Consider the following 19,833-nt stretch of genomic DNA (forward strand, 5'->3'; position numbering starts at 1 on the left):
CGCTCACCTTTGTCTTTTTCGGCTGGTCCATTTTACTCAGGATGTCTTTCGCATGGGACTCAAGTGCTGCGAAGCTGGAGGGTTTAGGAGGCGGCGGCGACGACTCTTTCACTTTCTTCGCTTTCTTCTTCCCCCCTTCCTTGACCTTGGGCACCTTCGGAGGCTTGGGGGCCTTCGGCATCTTTGGGGGTTTGGGAGGCTTGGGAGGCTTGGGGGGTTTGGAAGCTTTCTTTCTGGCCTTCTCTCTGCTGGGCGAGGGGACGTGGGCCGGGGAAACGGGCTCTTCAGGCTCGGAATGGGTGGACGGGGGCTCCTCCACCGGTACCTTAATGCTGGGCTCACTCTTAATGGCTTTTGTTGCATTCTAGAAATAAAAGCACGGAATTGTGAAGTGAGCTATAGTTTTATCCGCACTCAAACCCCAACTGAGACAATTGAAGCCCCACTGAACTCCCACAGAAATCAGTAGTTAACTGATCAAGTAGTTGAAAAATGAAAAATACATAAAAATAAAGAAATAAATAAAGACATTATTTATTTATTATTTACATCACAAAGACAAATGGACGTTTTCTTAGAGTTTTGCTGTTTTTAAAACGCGGCCCAAATTTACTTCAATTCATCAAGACTTTTCTTAATTTTTTGATTCTTCATTCACAGTGACGGCATGCGGGAAAAAAGAGTTCTTAGGGTGAGCAATTGACAACCAATCTTATTGTTTTCACACCTTGCTAATGCTAAAATGCTAACGCTAGTTACAAGCATCTTTATTAAAGACTGACGATGAAGTTGTATTTGCCTCGTAGGACTTGAACTTTGCTCTTTCTGTGTGGCTTTCTTACCAAATGTTTCTTTATTTCACAGTAAACCTGTTTGCTTTAATACTTTGGTGGCAGAAACCGAAGTGGCGCGCCTGTTGCCTGTTGCCTGTTGCCTGTTGCCTGTTGCCTGTTGCCTGCGGACCCTACTCTGTTCCCATGGAACAAAATAAACCTTGCAGTTTCTAAAGCTGCAAGCAAAGTGTCCTGTGGGTGACCAAAGATTAAAGCGATGGAGTCATTCAAATAAAAAGGGTTCATCCTCCGGGGAGCATGAATGTTCTTGCAAATTACATGGATTATGTGATATAAGTGACAAGTCCTACTTTAACTCCTGCAGGGACTAATATCAAGGCATGTTTTTTACTTCACTTTGGTGCTACAACAACAGACAGGTGGACTCATCAGAATCATTAGGGAACATGAACATCCACAGTACATGGATGCAGTTATTGCAGTCTCAACAGTAGTGATTGAGAGACTCTCACGTTGCACATCCAGACAACATCACCGCCTTGATGTAAAATTGTAAACAGTCATCTCTTACTGCCACCAAAGTGCGAAAACTACCTGGAACTTTTAGAGAGCAGTTGATCACGTTTACAAAAATGAAATGAGAATACCTCTGACAGTCTGATCTCTTTGGCGAGATCCTTGATGAGCTGTGATGGTTTCATGTTCTCTGGAAGCTCGTCTTCATGTTCCAAGAGGGCCTGTTACGAGAAAACAAACAAAACTGTCATTGCTTTTCCCAGCAGCCTCGATGGACGACTGACACACACAAACGCATCCCAACGTGTCCGTACCTGTTTTTTAGTCCAAGCTCTGAAGGCTCCATTGATGATTTTGGCACCGTGTATCAGGTATGGGGCTGGCTGCTTATTTGCTTTGTGTAAACCTGCAGAAAAAGAAACGCAAACGTTAACGTTGACAGTTGAAAGTCAAGGCCATTAAGTTGTGTACATGTTCAGTGCACTCGAGAGATTTACAAGATGTAACTGAACGAGTTGCTCGCAAACACAAGAACAGATGAGCTGACGACGAGACGCCATGTGAAGTTGTTGGATTCTGTCAGCTAGGTGACTGTGTGTTTGGACAAACTGTCCTGCTAGCAGAGTGAACCAGAGCTGAGCACCCAAACAGCCAGAGGACATGTAAAAGCTCTTGAGGTACACAATCAACATCTCACTCTGGATCACTGTGCATCAGCACCAATACGAAAACCTCAAATGGAAGAACAATAAGTGAGTTTTCCTCTGTGAAATAAAGCTTATCTAAAGGAATATACAGTATACTCCTACTATAGCAACCAAACAACACAATGGTAATGTCACATTGCTCATGTTCATGGTGTGATGTATTGCACTGAAAGTGTAGGAAATATCTAGTGGCTTAATGTTATCAATGTTATCAATAAATTGACTATTTTAATTGTTACTTTATGCAAATTAAGCTTTAATGCAGATGTGTATTTCCTCTTTAATTTCAGTTTAAAAGCACCGAACATCGAAGTAGCTCTATCAACTGAAGTGGATTTATGACCAAAACAGGAAACTATTCATAACATCGAGGAACTAAGTGAGTCTTTTTTGACCTTGAAGCTAAAAGGAAATAACGTTATATTGTGGGTTAGTGTGCATCACACACAATAGCAATCTGGCTCTAACACGCACACACATACACAGAAACGAGTGGAAACATAAACAGATTGGGCCGAGCCAGCCGAGGGGAGTTTAAACACAGGCCTGTAATGGAGCAAGTGATTCTAGCTGGGCCAAACCGTTTGAAGCTAATCATCTGTGAACTCGGCGATTTCACCAATTTAATGACTGAAATAATATTAAGAGCATCCAGCTCCTCATCTGTGCGGCAGACATGCAGCCGTGCTTCTAACAGGGTTTTTGCTTTCACACATTCTTCTGGAGCAATGCGAGTTAAACGAGGATTTACGCTTACATTGAAATACCACAAATTAGAGCAAAAAAAGAAACAAATCTATAAATACAAGCAAGTGATTTAAGAGTTTACCTTTGAATCGCTCGAGGAGATGTCGTCCCACATACCAGCACGCCGTCTCGTAGTTGGCGAAGGGGGTGAGAGTTCTGACCTTTAGCCGCTTCTCGATTTCATACGCTCTGAGGAGGAATAAACCGAGATGTCTCAGCTAAACATCGTCACGCATTACCAACAGCTTTACTGCAACAAACTATGCAATTCACAAGGCATTTTCCAAACGCGGAGGAGTCATAAACAGATCGGTGGAATTTGGAGCTAAAACTGAAGACCTAAACGGAGAATCCAGCGGAGACTACTAAGATCAGCCAAGGACAAATATGCAACGTCTTCATGTCACACTTCATCCCCCAAACTAGGACACGACCGTCTGCGGGAGGCATGGCGGACCACAGCAATACAGAGCAAAAGAAGGCAGCATAAAGCATGTGTGTGTGTGCTATAAGACAGGTGTCCAAACCTCATCTGCATCTCCACACTCAGGTTGTGGACGAAGTGTCCAGAGAACGCCAGGCAGTCGACCGGAGTCAGTACTGCATTTATCCAACCTGAGGAGACGATCACAGTTCAACAACCACAATCAGCTCAAACCCAGTGACTGTGAATACAAGAGATGTTCATTAATGCAACATTTCCTCATGAAATATGAAAGACAGATCTGTATTATTAGTTTCTAGTTGTTCCCTACCTTCACTTCCTACAGTGTTCTATACTCGCATTTATCATTTACCCTATCACCACTATTACACTATTATGTTTTTACATATATTTATTGATTTTATACATTTAACATAATGTGCATACTTAACTGAACCTTCCCCCATATTGAACATGAATAATAATAACAATAATATATATTATCACTTGGAAATAAGTAAATAGCCAAACATAAAGTTAAAAAGTAATTAAGTTAATAAATAATTAATTAAAAAACACAAACAACATTTTAACAAATTCCCAAAAATCCTTTCCCAGACGGCGTAAAACTCCGAGGCTTTCTTCCTCATGATCTGTGGGAGTTTCTCAAGAGCCGAACTTGATGGAAAGTTGTTCAACCAACATTATGGAAGATTTTTATTGGCTGGTGTTTTGATTGATTGATTGATTTGTCATGATGTACAGTATGGGATGGCCGTTCCTTTATACTGGGGAGCTCTCTCTTTAATATCTCTGGCTGTGTTGGACCAATGTAGACAAAGCCGTGAATCAGCGAGCAGCATTTATTTATTTATGGCGACGATTATATGTCGTACTTTGATTAGTCAGACATTTCATTTGCCATATGTTATTTGTTAGCGATATTTATTCGTTGTGCTATTTTATCCATAAACAAATCTCTCACTTGATTTTCACAACGTACAATATATTATTACTGTGACATATAATGACATATAATGTGATGGAGAATTACACCTCAACAGTTTCTGAAATCTAAAAAGACAAGAAAAACCTGCATGTTATTTCCATGTTGTTAAGTATTCATAAATAATTGTAAAAATACACCATCTACAAACTAGACAAAACAAGTAAAGTATGTTAATCTCTTCAACTCTGATTTCTCTTCAATTTAGTCCATTTAAAGTAAACAGATGTATCAGTCCGTACTGTTTGCAATGAATTGATTTGTCTCTAAAAGGTCAAAATATAGTGAATAAATGTCCAAAGTGGAGTCTTTAAAAATAATTAGCGTGCCTGAGCAACAGATTTAAAGTGGTTTAAAAAACTGAAAAGAAAGCTGGATGTTTAGCATTTCTTTGCTAGAAAAACAACTTCAATGATGATTCAATTCTGAGAAATCAGCTTTTTTCCCCCCAGAACTAAACATTCCCTCAAATCAAAAGGACATAATGTTAATGTTTCCTCTGCCATTTTATACACTCATACCACACTATGTTTGGACTCTCTGGGATCTCTACTACAGTTTCAAACCGTCCCGATTGGTCGGTTATAACGGACGCAGGGTCGCGGTGACGGAGCAGCATCGTCTACAGCAGTGGTTCTCAACTGGTCTGGCTGCGGGACCCACCATCACCCCTTAATGACAAGCCGCGACCCACGACGGGTATATCTATATTCAAGAAGTCTAGTAGTAGTAACGTCTCTGTGTGGTAAACAACTGCCAAATCAAATAAAGAAAGTACACATCAATTATATTTTAACAAATATTATTCTAATTTTTCAAATTTAACTGGATGGATTATAAATAATACATAAATAAATGTTCTTCTCATTTCAAGTAAAATAACAGCTGGATTCAAAAATAAATTGCTTAGAAAAATTATGATCTGCAGCTTTAAATTCAGTTCATTCAGGATGAAGTGAAAAAGCCACAATATAATATTTTTTTCATCTTCTAAAAAGAGAAATTAGTGTTGGAATTCACTTTTATGACTCTGTCCAGTCAGAGTCTAATGACTCTGGTCTCTCTGGACATTTTTCTCTTTTGGTAATCGTCCTATGATTTGACTTTCACAACTCTCACTACAACAGTCCTGCTCTGCTGTCTATATCCTCGTCTCTCCCCGTGTGTCACGGGATACTTCTCAAGTCTCTTAATTGTCGTTTCCTCGCTCCTCGCATGGTTTCCTCCATGCATCCCTTGGATGGACTAAGACGCAAGGAAAGGACGCAAGTGAGGGAAACGGGGATGCAATTAAGAGACTTAAGAAGTACCCACGGTGTGTGTACGTCTCACTCAAGTCAGGAAACTTGTCAGAATGCCCATATTTGATTGGCTGAGCTGCATCACCTGACGTGATTCACAACGCATTGGTCGGTGTTTTTCCTGCACCGCTGAACAAGTGCCGTAAATGCTGGAATAATTCCGCTGCATAAAAAATGCCCTTCAAAATAAAATCGCAACTTTTTTCTTTTTCTTTTTTTTTGTCAGTCAAAGGCCCGCGACCCACTGAAAACGGGTCTGCGACCCACTTTTGGGTCGCGACCCACCAGTAGAGAATCACTGGTCTACATTACTGGGTGTTCTCCTAAATCCCGGGGCCGAGTGCAGCTCTGACCTGATGGGATGAACAGTGTCTGGCCTTGCTTCAGAGTGCATTTGTAACACTTGTCCACCTGGTCGGCGAAGAACATCTCGCTGTGATTGGACGATGACCTCCAGCGCTCGTACAGAGACAGGTTGGCGGAGGTGGGCTTGATGAGGAAGAAGATCTTTTCCCCCTATATACACAGACACCGTCACGTTTTCTGACACCACCATCATCATCCTCATCATCACCACCATCATCATCATGATGAGAGATTCCACATTACGTCTTGAAATAAAACCAGAGTTGTATAAACTAGGGGTGTAAGAAAATACCGATAGACTCAAGTATCGCAATATTTTGTCTCGTGATAATCTATCGATTATCAAAAACACTATTGATTTTGATCAATAGTTCAACATTTTTTTATTTACTTCATTTGTATACCTAAAGCACTTTTACTCTATTTTCTTTGATTGTTAAATCGGTTGTTCAGATCTCACAGGTCGTGCTATGGTTATGGATGCTTCAGGGACAGTAATAAAAGCTCATGCAGAAAGACAACTTTTTCTGTAAGTCAGATTCCATGCTTCACATGGTGGCGTTTATACTATGACATTTTTTCTAAATTACATTTTTTTAAATGGCAACATATATCGCCTTGCTTACAGTATCGCGATGTATTGAATCGTAACCCTGGTATCATGATACGTATCATATGGCCAGATTCTTCTCTACACATAGCTCTAATATGACCGGGTGTTTCTCATCACATCTAACAGGAAGTGTGACAGACCTTCAGGACGTGGTACCAGACCGAGGCGCCTCCGCACTCGATGTGGAAGTCTGTGTAGCTGTCTTTGACACAGATGAGACAGTATTTGGTGACCTTTGGCTTCCCGAGGAGAGCGTCGTCGGGCCAGTAGTTTTCAACCCAAGACAACCGCCGCACGATCTGCGGACTCTCCACGATCGAATTCATCCTGTCCCAGAGAAACAGAACAAGTAAATCAGTGCCGGGGGATTTCTCTCAGACTGCCATCTTCACACGGCTAAATCTGTCACCACCAGAAACTACCTCGCGTCAGAGAACTCCAGGTTGATGACGTTTAACACTTTCTTTCTGTTTGTGCTGTAGTAATAGTCGACAAACTCCTTGAGCTTCATCTTGCCGTCCGTCTGTTTGGGGACGTCCACGACGTCCACGCCGACGTCGGGCCCTGGGACAGAGACAGAGGGACACGGTTAAACACTAACCGCCTACAAGCTAAACACTTTCCTTAAACAGGAAACTGGTGAACAACATATGTCTGCAGCAGCAGTGTGCTGTTGATGTGTAACAGGTGATGTCATCACTGAACACCAGTGCACAGGGAAAACATAGGACAGATGCGCCCCCTATTGATAAGACAATGGTATAGTTCACTTTTTGTCTCGTGTTTATTTCCCTTCTTTCAAAGGTTTTCTTCATATTTTCAATAATGAATGAAACTGTAACTGTACAAGGAAAGAGATGTTGGTCTGTCTGAACAACACTCACCCGTGTCACAACACATCCATCCGCTCGGACAATAAACAGACACAGGCAACGCAAAAAGATCAATTCTAAATTATGGATTAATAATGTTAAAATTACAGAGAAAATATATAGTGTACTTTTATAGTAACAGAAAAAGTAAAAAACAGAAAACTAAATAGTTATGAATAGACTAAGATGATGTTCCCGCTTCTATTGCTCATGCTCTTATTTTGAAAGCACTGCCCAAAATAACTTTGACCTGCTTCGTAAATGAAGACATTCTAATGGGTATTTAGAGTAATAGTAGTATAGTAGCGATAGTTGTGTATTTATAGCAGTAATAGTTATACTGGAGTAGTAGTAAAGTAAAGTAGTAAAAGTTGTTAATACATTAATACTGCACCTAATACTGTGAGTACAGCAGTAATTGTAGTAGATGTAGAGTAATACTTCAGAAGACCAGTTGTAGTACTGGTACAGTGCTAGCAGTACAACGGTTGTAGCAGCAGTAGTTGTAGTAGTAGTGTGATAGTACAGTAGTGTACAGCACTATTAGTGGCCACAGTAGTACTAGCTTCAATGTTGCTGTACAAGTAACGACAGCTTTATTAATAGAAGTGGCAGCAGTAATAGTAGTAGAAATGGAATCCGTATTATCAGTTATCAACACAGTATCAGTAGTATTGTTAGTAGTAGTATTAGTAGTAATAAAACTAATGATAGTTTTACTACTACCACTAATTCCTGTAACATGCATAGTAACTGTTACTGTGGTAATAGTAGCAGTGATTGTATTAGTTAACCCTCTGAACCCCACAAACAGCTGGCAGGTTTGAAAAGCATGTTGTTGTTTTTTTAAATCGTCGAATAATCAAATTTCCAATGGCCCTTGAATGTATCATGTGTGACAAAATGCTTCATTCCGGAAAAGCAACCAAATATAAACTTAAAATAGTGATATTTCAATAATGTGTCTCATTAAAAATGTTGCTAAAAATAAACCGTTTGCAAGAACCACATCCTGTAAAAAACATTGACTGAGCCCAACAGTCACGACCAACACGGTGAAATCTGACTGAACTGCAGGCTGTTGACCCCGAGTACAGAAGACAAGAGAGTTTGTAAGTAGAGGTTGTAAAATGTGAATAGTTCAGTTTTTTTTTTTTTTTTTAGTTTTTTTAAAGTTTTGCTAAATAAATTGTCAAAGAAATTCAATTTGTGTTTTTCTTTTTTTGTAATGATTTGTGCTATTATAACTGTGTTATAATGTATTAAAGAATACTTGTAGCCATGTTTGTGACGCTTCCATAGAGGTACAGGACAGGAATACGAGGCCACAGGGAGTAAAATTACAAAATAAAGTAGTACTAGTACAGTAGCAGCAAAAGCGGGAAATATTAGTGCTGATTACTGCAGTAACAGAGGCAGTAGAAGCAGTAGTTGAAGTAGTGCACTAGCAGCAGCAGTAGTAATAATAGTAATAGCACTATAGTTATAGTGCAGTAGTGGTAATACTGCAGTAATAGTAGTATCAGTCATAGCAGTGACAGGTGTTGTCGTAGCAGTAGTAGTTAGATAGTTACGCAGTACAAAGAAGAGTAATGGCAGCAGTAGGCGTGGTAACAGCGGTCCTTACCGACGTAGTTCTCCACGTCGCTGATGTAGAAGGTGGGAGCGGGCATGGACATGCCCAGCCCGTCCTTCTTCTGGACCAGGATTGGCTCGTTGAAGCCGCCCTCCTCCAGGTAGTCCATGGTCAGCTGACTGCCGCTCAGCTTCACCACCACATCGTCAGCGCTGGAACCCACAGAGGCAGTGTGTTAAGTGTGTCCACCACTGGAACCAATGGTTACAGTGCAGCGTGTGAGACTGCTGAAGACACAACTTCAGAAGTTGTCAGACAGTGCCCCCTAGTGGGATTATTAATAATGTGAGGAATAATGTTGACAGAGGCCAAATCATCAATGTGATTATAATTAGATCCATTAAAGGGGATCTTAATTAAGTGTGACTATTTAAGGTTTACCACTCTATCTCACACGATTGATGGACAGTTCAACAAAGAGTTGTACAAACACAGTGGTAGTGTCTTCATGCGTCTGAAGTGTCTCTACCTTGGAAAGGTCCGACTGCGCAGCTCCTTTATGAACACCTGACTGCCGTTCTGAACCGCTTTGATGTCTGTGCTCTGTCCCGTGTCATGTTTGTTCCAGTTCTTTTTCTTTTTCACTGAACAGCAGAAAAAACAACAAAAAAAATGTAAAAATTTAAAAAATCACTTAGAACGCAGTACGACACAGATAGAAACAAAAACTAATAATTGAGTTTTAAACGCAGACTAAAAACATCTTGTCATCCTTAAAACGGTTTGACCTGTTCTGAGAGTTTTACATCACGTGACAGGAAGTTGAGAAGCAGTGAAGTGTGTTTGTCTCCGTTGAGAGAAATAACATTTCAGTCTCTACTCACGTGTGGATTTGCCGTGGGTCTTCTCGCAGTTTGGACAGTGATATACGTCAATATCTGGAGCGTCATCTTCATCCACCTCGACACAGCTGAAACAACAGGAGGAACCCGCTTTAACGTCGAGGAATGTGACCTTAAGGAAGCATGAGGAGGTTTCCTTTGCTCGTGGAATCGTCATAATTGTGCATTTGAATTTCTGAGTTATGGCCAAAATATGTGACCTTGACCGTTGACCTCAAAATTCCAAACACGTCATCCTTGAGTGGGTGTTTGTGCCAAATCTGAAGAAGTTCACTCAAGGCGTTCTCGAGGTATCGCGAGAGATGGGACAGACGTGAGGTCTCAGTGACCTTTGACCTCCAAAATCTGTCCAGGTGGAGGTTTGTGCCGAATTAGAGGAAATGAATATTCATCTGTGCGTTCCTGAGATATTGCTGTCACGAGAGCGAACGGACGGACGTAACGGACGAACGGATGCCTGAAAGAGACTTCAAATGACTTGAGTTTCATCATTGACACCATGAATGCTTTTCATTGTGTTACAAAGTTACATCGTTATCACTGCTTTATACTCTCTGAGCTGCTTTATTCACTGTGTGTCAACTAAACAGAGTTCAGCATCACTTCTACCGGTGACGTTGTGACATCACAACCTCACGGATGTCCTGACGGCTCCTTTAAAGGTTTCTGAACACGGGCTGTGTGTATTTAAGCATACTTTCACAGTATTTATGGATCTGCTTTATAATGAATAAATTAAAAAGACATGGAAATCTTTCTACAGTACGGGAACTTTGAGCGCTCTTAATTTGTACTAAAATGAGATATGGACTACGAAAACACACAGTCCTTTAACATGAGTGACGGTTGACAGCAGAAGGGCATCCGGTCCTCGTATAGAGTAGAGCGTGGGACAAAGGGGACAGCACAGTGGAGGACGGCACACAGTAGACTTCAAACAGCCCTCTTCACTGTGTATGGAGCATTCTATATCTGAACACTGTGGGTAACGGCTGCTGTGAAAGGAAGTGTCGGTTGAATTGGCACGAGGCAGTTTGCCTCCGTTGGTGCCTTTGATGTAATAATCCTCTCTACATTTGACAGTTTACATCAGAAAGATTTAGAAAACGATTGATTTCTCACAAAGATTTTTTTGTAAAAGTCTAATTTTTGAAAATGAAAACTGCCCGAGAGATATAAAGTAAGGCAAACACGGGACAAGTCCAGTCGATTGATGTGAAATCAAGTGTTTGACGTGATGACAGTGAACGCACCGCTCTGTTTCAAACAGCAGCTGTCGCGCTCTTTTTTTTGCACGAGCAAATTCCTCCCATATGAGCTGGGAGTTTCCCCCAGAATGCTCCTCCCCACCGTGAACTCCACGGCTTTACTACAACCGCCTACTGGCTTTCACTGTGTGCAAATACAGGAGTGGGCGGGTAGTGTGGAAATGCCTGCTCATGATCCTGGACTTGGTGGCCCTGAAGAGAACTACAACTCACCCTAAATATGAAACGTACATAAAAACCAGATGTTGAGACTCTTTCACTGACAGCTTCTTGTGGTATCAAAGAGAAGTTAGAGAGGTGTGGTCACGTCAATGTTGCTGCTAAGTAGCAGGACAAAGTACGTGTACTTGGTTGGGACATGTATTTTTAAGGAGTACGTTTGAGTAACACTGAGATCTATACAAACATCTCACCTTGACTGCAGTGGAGCTGTGGTTCAGCTCCAGACTCATTCTGCTGACACGTTTCTGGTTTGAGACCAGACGCACATCATCAGATCAGGTTACCCCCGCTTCCCCTTCACAGAATGGATTCATCAGTATAGGACTCATTTTGAAACCACATCGGAGTTCTTTCATCACTTCACGAGCTGCGCTGCAGCGTTGTCCTTGAACACTTCTGAAACTGACTTTGACCTTTGACCTTCCTCTGTGGGGCAAAGAGAAATGACCTCTCCTCTGCAGAGACTAATGAAATGTCATGTGATGTGTTTCTGCACTCTTTCAATGTGATAAAACGTAATGTATGTTTATCACTGTTATGCCACTAATGTTGGTAGAGATCTACATGTGTGGGGATTATCAGACACTGAAGACAGTTCGCACACACTGCAGTAAAGACTGTTTAAGGCTCTTTACATTTTACGCTAAGGACTCGTTAAGTCGTCGCGTGGTAACAGAACACTGATGATGATGTCATGATGATGTCATCGGGGTTATGTGAGTTTGGGTTTTGATTCTACATATTTTGAACACGAAGTTTGTGAAACAAACCCAGGCGTATGGAATTTGAAAGATTTTAGTGTTTACCAGCCAGGGAGGGGATATAAAACACACACACACACAAATGAGATGCATTATGGGAAGTGTAGGTTTCAGTTGTTTTGGAGCTTGGTCCATACTAAAAGTCAGCAGCCTCTGCTGCTTTGATTTTGATCATTCTTTCAAAAGGTCTGTCTCTCTCTCTCAAAGTGCAATACTAAGATACATGAGGAGCCCTTTAACAGATGTACTGCCATATCTGCTGCTCAGTAAGTACTAAAGGTCAGGCTACATTACACACTGCGGGTCTGATCATAACGTGCTGTAGGAGGTGAAATCAAAGGCCTTCATCACACTGAGATGGACACGCTAGAAACAGTAACACATCGAGCTATGGGGCCTTCATTACTACTGTCAAATCATTGCTGCTTCTGTACCATAACATATCCAATGAATCAAAGATGAATCAAATACTTTTGCTTAATTCTTGCTTTAAATTTAAATTCTTCATTAAAGTATTGAGCAAATAATGCAAAATCTGATTCAGTCTCAGGTTTTTGCCTTTTGGTCAGGGACATCGAATACTTGCTTGCTATTTGATTGACAAATGTCTGATTACAATTAAACACAATACAGGTAAATAGTGTGCAATTACATTTTCTCGGGTAAATGACTCCACCGCTACGAGATACAAGGTGAGGTTTATGTGACCAACGTAAACAACCAAAGGCATTGGTTGGCTAGTTTTTGGTAGCCGTGCTAGCTCGTGAATCAGTAGAGAAACAAACAACACAGCTGTCCTGTTCTCCCCCAGCGCCATGTTGTAGGGTTGCTTGCTAGTGTTAGCCACCTGTGCTGTTACAGAACAGCGTATGTTTCATGGGTGTGACTCCATGTAGTGTCCATGAAGGAGATGCTGTTTGAAACTAGTCGTCTCTTTATCCTCCTTAGAGAGAAGCCAGATAGTAGCGCGAGCTAGTCACTAGCTACTTCATTCGTTAGCTAGCACATTTCTGTAAAATGCTGTCATTTGAGGCCCACCAGGTGATGTCAGCTATTATGCATTTTTAGTCCGGTGGGCTCTAGACATGTCTGTACAAGAATAGGATCAATATTATCAGGACTGCCGATATGTACAATACACAGCTGACCTGTGATGTCCGATATGGAGAGCACATCACACCACCCGGATCATTCCCATTAAAGCTTGTTACTTGAAGCTGAAAGAATGACTGTTTTAAGGATGAGGAGAGATAGTTATAGACACTAGCTCCAATGGAAATCTGTTAACAGTGTTTCCACTTTTTCTGGAAAGATATATTAAACAGAAATGCTGTGAATGCAACCATTTACCTCCATTATATTGATGTGGCAAGAAACATCTGTCTCCAAAAAGATATCAGATATAATGCAAATAAAAGTAAAACTAAGTAGCCTGACACCACGAAGCTGTAACCATCAACACTACACACTATCAATACAGTAGCTGAATAACAGCCAGAACCAAAACACTGCGATGTCAGTGTAGTGAAAGCCCAGAGCTAATCCACTGACAGTCAGGCTTTGTGGACTTCAACTCAAGTCGAGACAGATTCATAAGTGCTTTTGACAAACAGGAATTAGAGTATGGAGTATATTTATTGTGTATCTCCAGTACCTAGCAATCTCCAAGATGGTCTACACAGGTGAGTCACAGAGCTGCAGTGATGGGTGCAGGCTACTGTGTTTCCATATTGACTGATGTTGATGCAATTAGGGCTCATCATTTCGATTCAATTCTTTTATTTGAATAAAACCTGGGAATTTATTGGTGCGTTTGTTTTAATGGTTGAACATTTATATTTGAAAATGTGTATCTTCTTACTGTAGGTAACTTTTGGATGCATAGGGGACAAAAACCGTTACATATTAGAGCTATGTGTTATCATAGATCAATCTGGAATTTTTTTTTTTTAAATATGTTAATCAGAAAGATGTTTTTAAAGGTGCGAAATTCCAAATGCAGAGCATAACTCCACACGGCTCTCAACATGGCGACGGCTGAGCCGGCGGCTAGAGGCTAACAGTGATAAAGGCACTAACAGTGCAAACCACAGCAACGGTGCTGACAGAGCTAACAGTGTTAACCTGAGAGGGAAATGTAGGGCGGGCGCTATGCTTTCGCACCAATTTTTGCAGTAGTTTTGTAGCTCCTATATACAACATAGCAGTTAATGTTGGTTTGGAATTTTCACTCCTACTTTCCAGTTTTTCCCTTCACTCACAGTTTCTTGGTCAGCAGTTCTGTTCTGGGCTTGCAGGGCTACAATGAAGTCTTAATGTTCTGCAAATGCACACTCAGCTCTTCCTGTGGTTCCCTTTTTCCAGTGAACTACCAGAAGGCTTTTATTTTGAAGCAGCTGCAGGAAGTGTTGACTTATTTTATGCTGGACAGCTCATCACTCTTTGACAATTGTTTCTCAACTGAAGATACTACGTCTGTCTACTGTGCACTGTTACGCTGCGGTTATACCTTAGTGACAGTAAGTGAAATGAAATTAGACTGAGCTGCATTAATCAATATTCTATAATAACATTGTGTGTGTTAAAAGGGTCGCTCATAGTAACAAAACCACAGAGAATACGCAGTTTTAGCTCATTATTTTTGTTTTTACGGTACATTTACTGTCACTGTGTCCCACACAGCAGCTAAGAAGACATCCCAATGGGGCTCCTGCAGACCAGAACAGAGATAACAGTAATGTGAAGAGTGAAATTCCCTTTGTCTGGCAGCCAGAAACACAACGTCAGTGGGAGGATAATCTTGCTCCGTGTCTGCTGGAGGTGTAAGTGGGCCACTCTTGGCTAACAAGTTAACCTCTGCAACTGTATAAAATGGAAATATAGAGTGAAAGTGCCACTAGCTTCTGTGACTCAATGCAACCTCTTAGTGAGCATTTCTTTAATCTGTGTTGGGTGGAACTGGAACATGATCCTTGGGTTTATTATCCATATTCTAGAAGAGTAGAGTGTTGACTGCTGCACATGCGATTCTGATTTTAGCCTTTGTGTTATTGTTTTAAAATCCTCATAGTTATAGGCGTAACTCTTACAATATCCATGTTCCGCACAACATAATTGGTTGATGCTTTTATTCGTGGTGCAAAAATTCAGGAAAATCCACCTTGTTACGGAAAAAAAGTCCGCCGCTTTTTGGGCGCATAGTATTCAAGTTCTGTGTGAAAGTGCACATGACAAAAACAAGAGTTTGAAAAAATATATATTGATGTGCGAGTTAATTTTGTTGATGTATTTATGTTAAAACTAACATAAAACATAATTTACTGGTCTGTTATTACAGAATTGTGAATAAAATATAAACTTCGCTGGACATGTCACCAAATAAAACGCAACTATGACAGTGGTCGCACGTGTCTTTTGTCAACCGATCACACCAGGACGCACTCACTGTCCAGTCTGTACGCTCTGAGATTGGATCTCGCGTGCTTTGGGATCCGATCAGCCAGACCACATACTAAGGTGGCCTGGCTCTCATTGAGTTCTGATCTCATTGAGATGTGGACAGTATGTGGGCACAATCCAGACAAATCATCAAACGTAGGTCTCAACCATCTCCCCCCACATGGGAGTTCTTCTCCAGAGAGCAAAGGGAATAGTTTAGGAAAACCGGGACTGGAGCCAAGCTGAGACCTGCTGTCTGAGCCCTGTTAAGTTACTGTTGATGAAAACCTAACATTTCTTGATTTTGTTCCTTCAAAATAAAAGCTTTTGAATGTCAAATTCACAAGGGGACTTTTATTGTGAATAACCAATAGGAAAATGTGTTCATCACTGAACTAGCAGAACTTTGTTGGCACCTATTCCTCAATAAAACAAGTCCACTAATACGGCAGGGAGGAAGAACAAGCAGAAAAGAAATAACCGAGACCTTTATTGTGAAGAACTTATAGTTAATGAAATGTGTTCATCCACCGTTTTACAGCCGCTCCTCTGAACCACAATCACTATCCGATCAGGCAGGTCTCATTGAAGTGTCAACAGGACACACACATGCAGACACATGCTGGGTTCCGATCTGGAGGGTCCCGATCACAGAAGTCGTGTTGAAAACACAAGAGCAACCCCGGCCCGTTGGACTGCTCACTCAAAACAGAAACGCACAGTAAAAACAAGTCACTGCGGTTTGAGGAGCAGTTAGAGTTTGAACTATTTCCTGATCAACAACAGATGGGCACAACAACTGCAGCATCTCGAAAAGAACCGCTCCTGAACACTGTTGTGACTCAAACGTGGTAGAAACCAAGATGACTCGTGAAGTTGTGGGAAAGTCTCTTTTTCCCCAGTTTTGTGGAGCTGGTCGAGCAGTTTCCCCCCCGCTGTGTCTTTGTGAAGCTGAACACACCTCAGTCGAGTAAAAAACCGATACCAGTCTTCTCATCCAACTCCATGACAGCAAATAAGCTTGTTCCTCAAAATAATTGACTTTTACATAACTACTACACGCTCACAACCAAATACCCGTGTGCTATTATATCTTGTCATATTTCCACATATTTTCTATAACTTGACAATGTTATTACCAGTTATTACGTCAGATAACGGTCTACAATAAAGTGCCACCCACGTAGCAAATCTCCATTACATCCTCTAATCTCATCTGAGAACATAATATCATGTCGGTACATAGAATGTTTGTTTTTTTCACTCTAAACTTACACAGCTATTATAGTTTTTTAATTTTTTATTATGATCATTTGGAATTTGAGTTAAATTACTGAGTCCATCCGTTATCTTTAACCGCTTATCTCCAGGCTATCGCAGAGCCATCACACATAGACAACCATTCACACCTACGGGCAATTAACCCATTAATTAATTAAATTCAATATTAATTAATTAATCAATTAACCTAAGCTGCATGTCTTTGGACTGTGGGAGGAAGCCGAAGAACCCGGAGGGAACCCACAGGGAGAACGTGCAAACTCTACACAGAGGGGCCCGTCCAGCCCTGGAAATCGAACCCGGGGCCCATCTGAGGCATGTGAGGCAACAGTGCAGCCCAAAATGACTTCATTTAACCCTTAGTAGAGGTCAAGCTGAGGATCCTCAATGATTGGATTATATAATAAGCAGGGATGTAAGACAGATCCATCGTAACACACTTTTCTTAACAAAACACAGTATTTCGCTATTTATCAGGGCACGACTGACTACTGTATATAATAACAGTATAGTAAGCAGCATTAAGCTGATTTAGGGTCTAAATTTAAAGATGGGTACTTTCTTAATTATACTGGCAAGTTTGGTTTATGCTGACGCGTGACTGGAGGTGATGGTTCATTCATTACACACTGTATGTGATAAAGCGACCTGTACAGCCCGAGCAGCTGGGGATGTGGTGGGGGGGGGGGGGGGGGGCATTAAAGGGTTAATGTTCGGGCGCGTAAATACTGTTCATTGCTCTGAAGGGCTCGTTCGACGAACGAAAAAAAAACTCGATTAACAAAACGACCCCCCCCCCCCACACCAAAAAAAGGCATGCAGAGTGCAGCGGAACAGCGTGAAACATGACAAACACAAAGACTTAGACTTGTGTAGCAACTAAACTGCGACGGCGGGAGGGAGACGTAGCGCGGTGATAACAGGGATCCCAGATCATTGCAGCTTATAAGCGGCGGGGAAAGTGATGAGCGGCGGCGGACGATATGTCCCCCGTTTAAATCGCAGTGAAACAAAAATAGCAACACGCCAAAGCTCAAAGTACGGACAAAGCACCAGTGAATGTTCATATTTGTGTCGTTTCTCCCCGCCGCCGAAGCTCAAAGGGCTTCCATTACGGGCTATTGTCAGCCATAGCTGCCGCCTGGTAGGAAGGCTGGGACGGGGGGCTGAGCTCAGACTCGGGTCGTGATTTCCAGCCTCGCTCTGTAAAAATAAAAAAAACACTCGGCGAAAGCTCGGAGAACGGTTGGAATGTGACATTTTACAGACAATATACTAGAAATGTCGGCCCTGAAAGCGGCTACGGGGAGAGTAAACGGGAGACAAACGAGCGGCGAGTCCGCCGAGGCTTCCCCTGCTGCCTCTGCCGCCCGCCCGCTACAGCGCGAGAGGATTACTTCGGGGCTATGCGGGGACGTTAAATACCCGCTAAGTGCAATTAATACACGAAACCCGGGCCGACATCTCTCAATAAACCACCGGAACTTTCTAAAAAGAGGAATATGTTTTGTGTTATTCGCGAAATAATGTCACAACCCCGGTCGGCTGTATTTTAACTCCGCCTTCTTCTTCTTCTTCTTCGAGCGGCCTCTCTTCAGATGTAGACGGGCGACCGAGAGCCACAAAGCTGTCAAACGCGCCCGAGACCTCGCCATTTTTGTTTGTTTAAAACAAATGCAAACCACCGCACACACACAACAAACAGCACCGCCGCCACGGCGAGCAATCCCGGACTTACCTGCCGTGGAACCAGTCCTTGCATTTGTCGCACTCGATCATAAACTGGGTCACGTCGTAAGGTAATCTGCAGATGCAATATACTGGTACAGTCGCCATGTTCAATTCACAACTACGTCGGGATGGACTGGGGGGGCTGCAGGAGGAACCGCGTCCTGCAAACAATATGATCCAATATGATCTTCCCCAGAAAAAAAAAAGCCAGGGGCAGACCCGCCGGACACATGAAGCCTAACCGCACATCTCCATCACTCCACGGCCGTGTGGTGGGAACGATGGAGGCTCGTCGTAATAGCAGGCTTTCCTCAAATGCATTATTATTATTATTACTATGTGCATGCCCCCTGGTGACTGCACGGCACCGATGCGGTCATATTAAGGAGCCAGCAGAAAATGTAGCCTCGATGTCGCGCTGCGAAATAAATAAATAAAAACAACAAAAAAAATGTGAAAGTTACGTCAGGGAGCAGGTTTGAATTAGCGGATCTCAAATCAGATGAATGAATGTGCGGATCAATCTACAGTGCGGATTGTTTTTTTTCTTCTTCTTCACAGCCTCCATCGGACAAATACAGGCACAATAAAAAGCATTTTTATTGAAATGAATAGACATTTAAAAAAATAAATAAGTGGAGATTCTTTTCCGATTACGTAATTGAGTTTAGGTGATAAATAAATAATCCAATTAAATAACGATATTTTAAAAGTGCAATAATGATACTAATTATGTTATAATTATACATATACTTGTATATATATTATAATTATATATATATATAACTATATATATATATGCGTGTACATACGTGTGTGTGTTTCTTATTTGAATGTTTACTTATTTAAATGTACTTATTCCCTCTGTGCTGCTGTAACATGTGAATTACAATAAAGGCTTATATTATTGAGCCCATTTTATGTATTAGATCAATAAACAAGTAAATACATTATGTAATTACAGAGGCTTTTTATTGTTTCGCCATTTTTTTTTCAAATATGACATAATACATTTTTGAGGCGGTCTTAATTAGCACCGACAGAACAGGTCATGGATCAGCAATGTTTGGACATGTGAGGGTTATCCGTCCCACGTGTTTTTTATGGCCGAGTATGAGGCTGGTTTTTAATTTACGGAGGGTATATATGCATGTTTTATATATCCAAAATAATAAATAAAATGTTCAGTTTGGTGTTTTAAGTACTCTGCTAGTCACATGTTTTGTGATACCGCATCGATTCTCAATAAACGCTTATTTTAATTAGTAATATCTTAAAGATATAGTCTGTAAATATATGTTAGACTGT

The 19,833-nt window shown here is 41.4% G+C and overlaps 1 protein-coding gene across 3 annotated transcripts in view; it reads right to left on the reverse strand.

The window, feature by feature from the left end:
• phf2 (PHD finger protein 2) overlaps nt 1-18,890 on the reverse strand; it is a 30,480-nt gene extending 11,590 nt beyond the window's left edge. Inside the window, exons 1-12 of one of the 3 annotated variants that reach the window (XM_076096682.1) lie at nt 18,533-18,890; nt 9,807-9,892; nt 9,452-9,566; nt 8,974-9,134; nt 6,897-7,038; nt 6,615-6,801; nt 5,849-6,011; nt 3,292-3,379; nt 2,847-2,953; nt 1,625-1,716; nt 1,442-1,531; nt 8-364 (exon numbers count right to left, since the gene is read on the reverse strand). In XM_076096682.1, the coding sequence (XP_075952797.1) occupies nt 8-364; nt 1,442-1,531; nt 1,625-1,716; nt 2,847-2,953; nt 3,292-3,379; nt 5,849-6,011; nt 6,615-6,801; nt 6,897-7,038; nt 8,974-9,134; nt 9,452-9,566; nt 9,807-9,892; nt 18,533-18,630 (1,686 nt within the window). In that variant the 5' untranslated portion in view covers nt 18,631-18,890. The remainder of the gene's footprint in view (nt 1-7; nt 365-1,441; nt 1,532-1,624; nt 1,717-2,846; nt 2,954-3,291; nt 3,380-5,848; nt 6,012-6,614; nt 6,802-6,896; nt 7,039-8,973; nt 9,135-9,451; nt 9,567-9,806; nt 9,893-18,532) is intronic. The other 2 variants (XM_076096681.1, XM_076096684.1) reach the window with 2 other exon arrangements.
• Nucleotides 18,891-19,833: the final 943 nt, after the last annotated feature.

The sequence above is a fragment of the Anarhichas minor genome, unplaced genomic scaffold (assembly GCF_050575085.1).
Source record: "Anarhichas minor isolate MPS153535 unplaced genomic scaffold, ASM5057508v1 ptg000023l, whole genome shotgun sequence".
NCBI classification, from domain to species: Eukaryota; Metazoa; Chordata; class Actinopteri; order Perciformes; family Anarhichadidae; genus Anarhichas; species Anarhichas minor.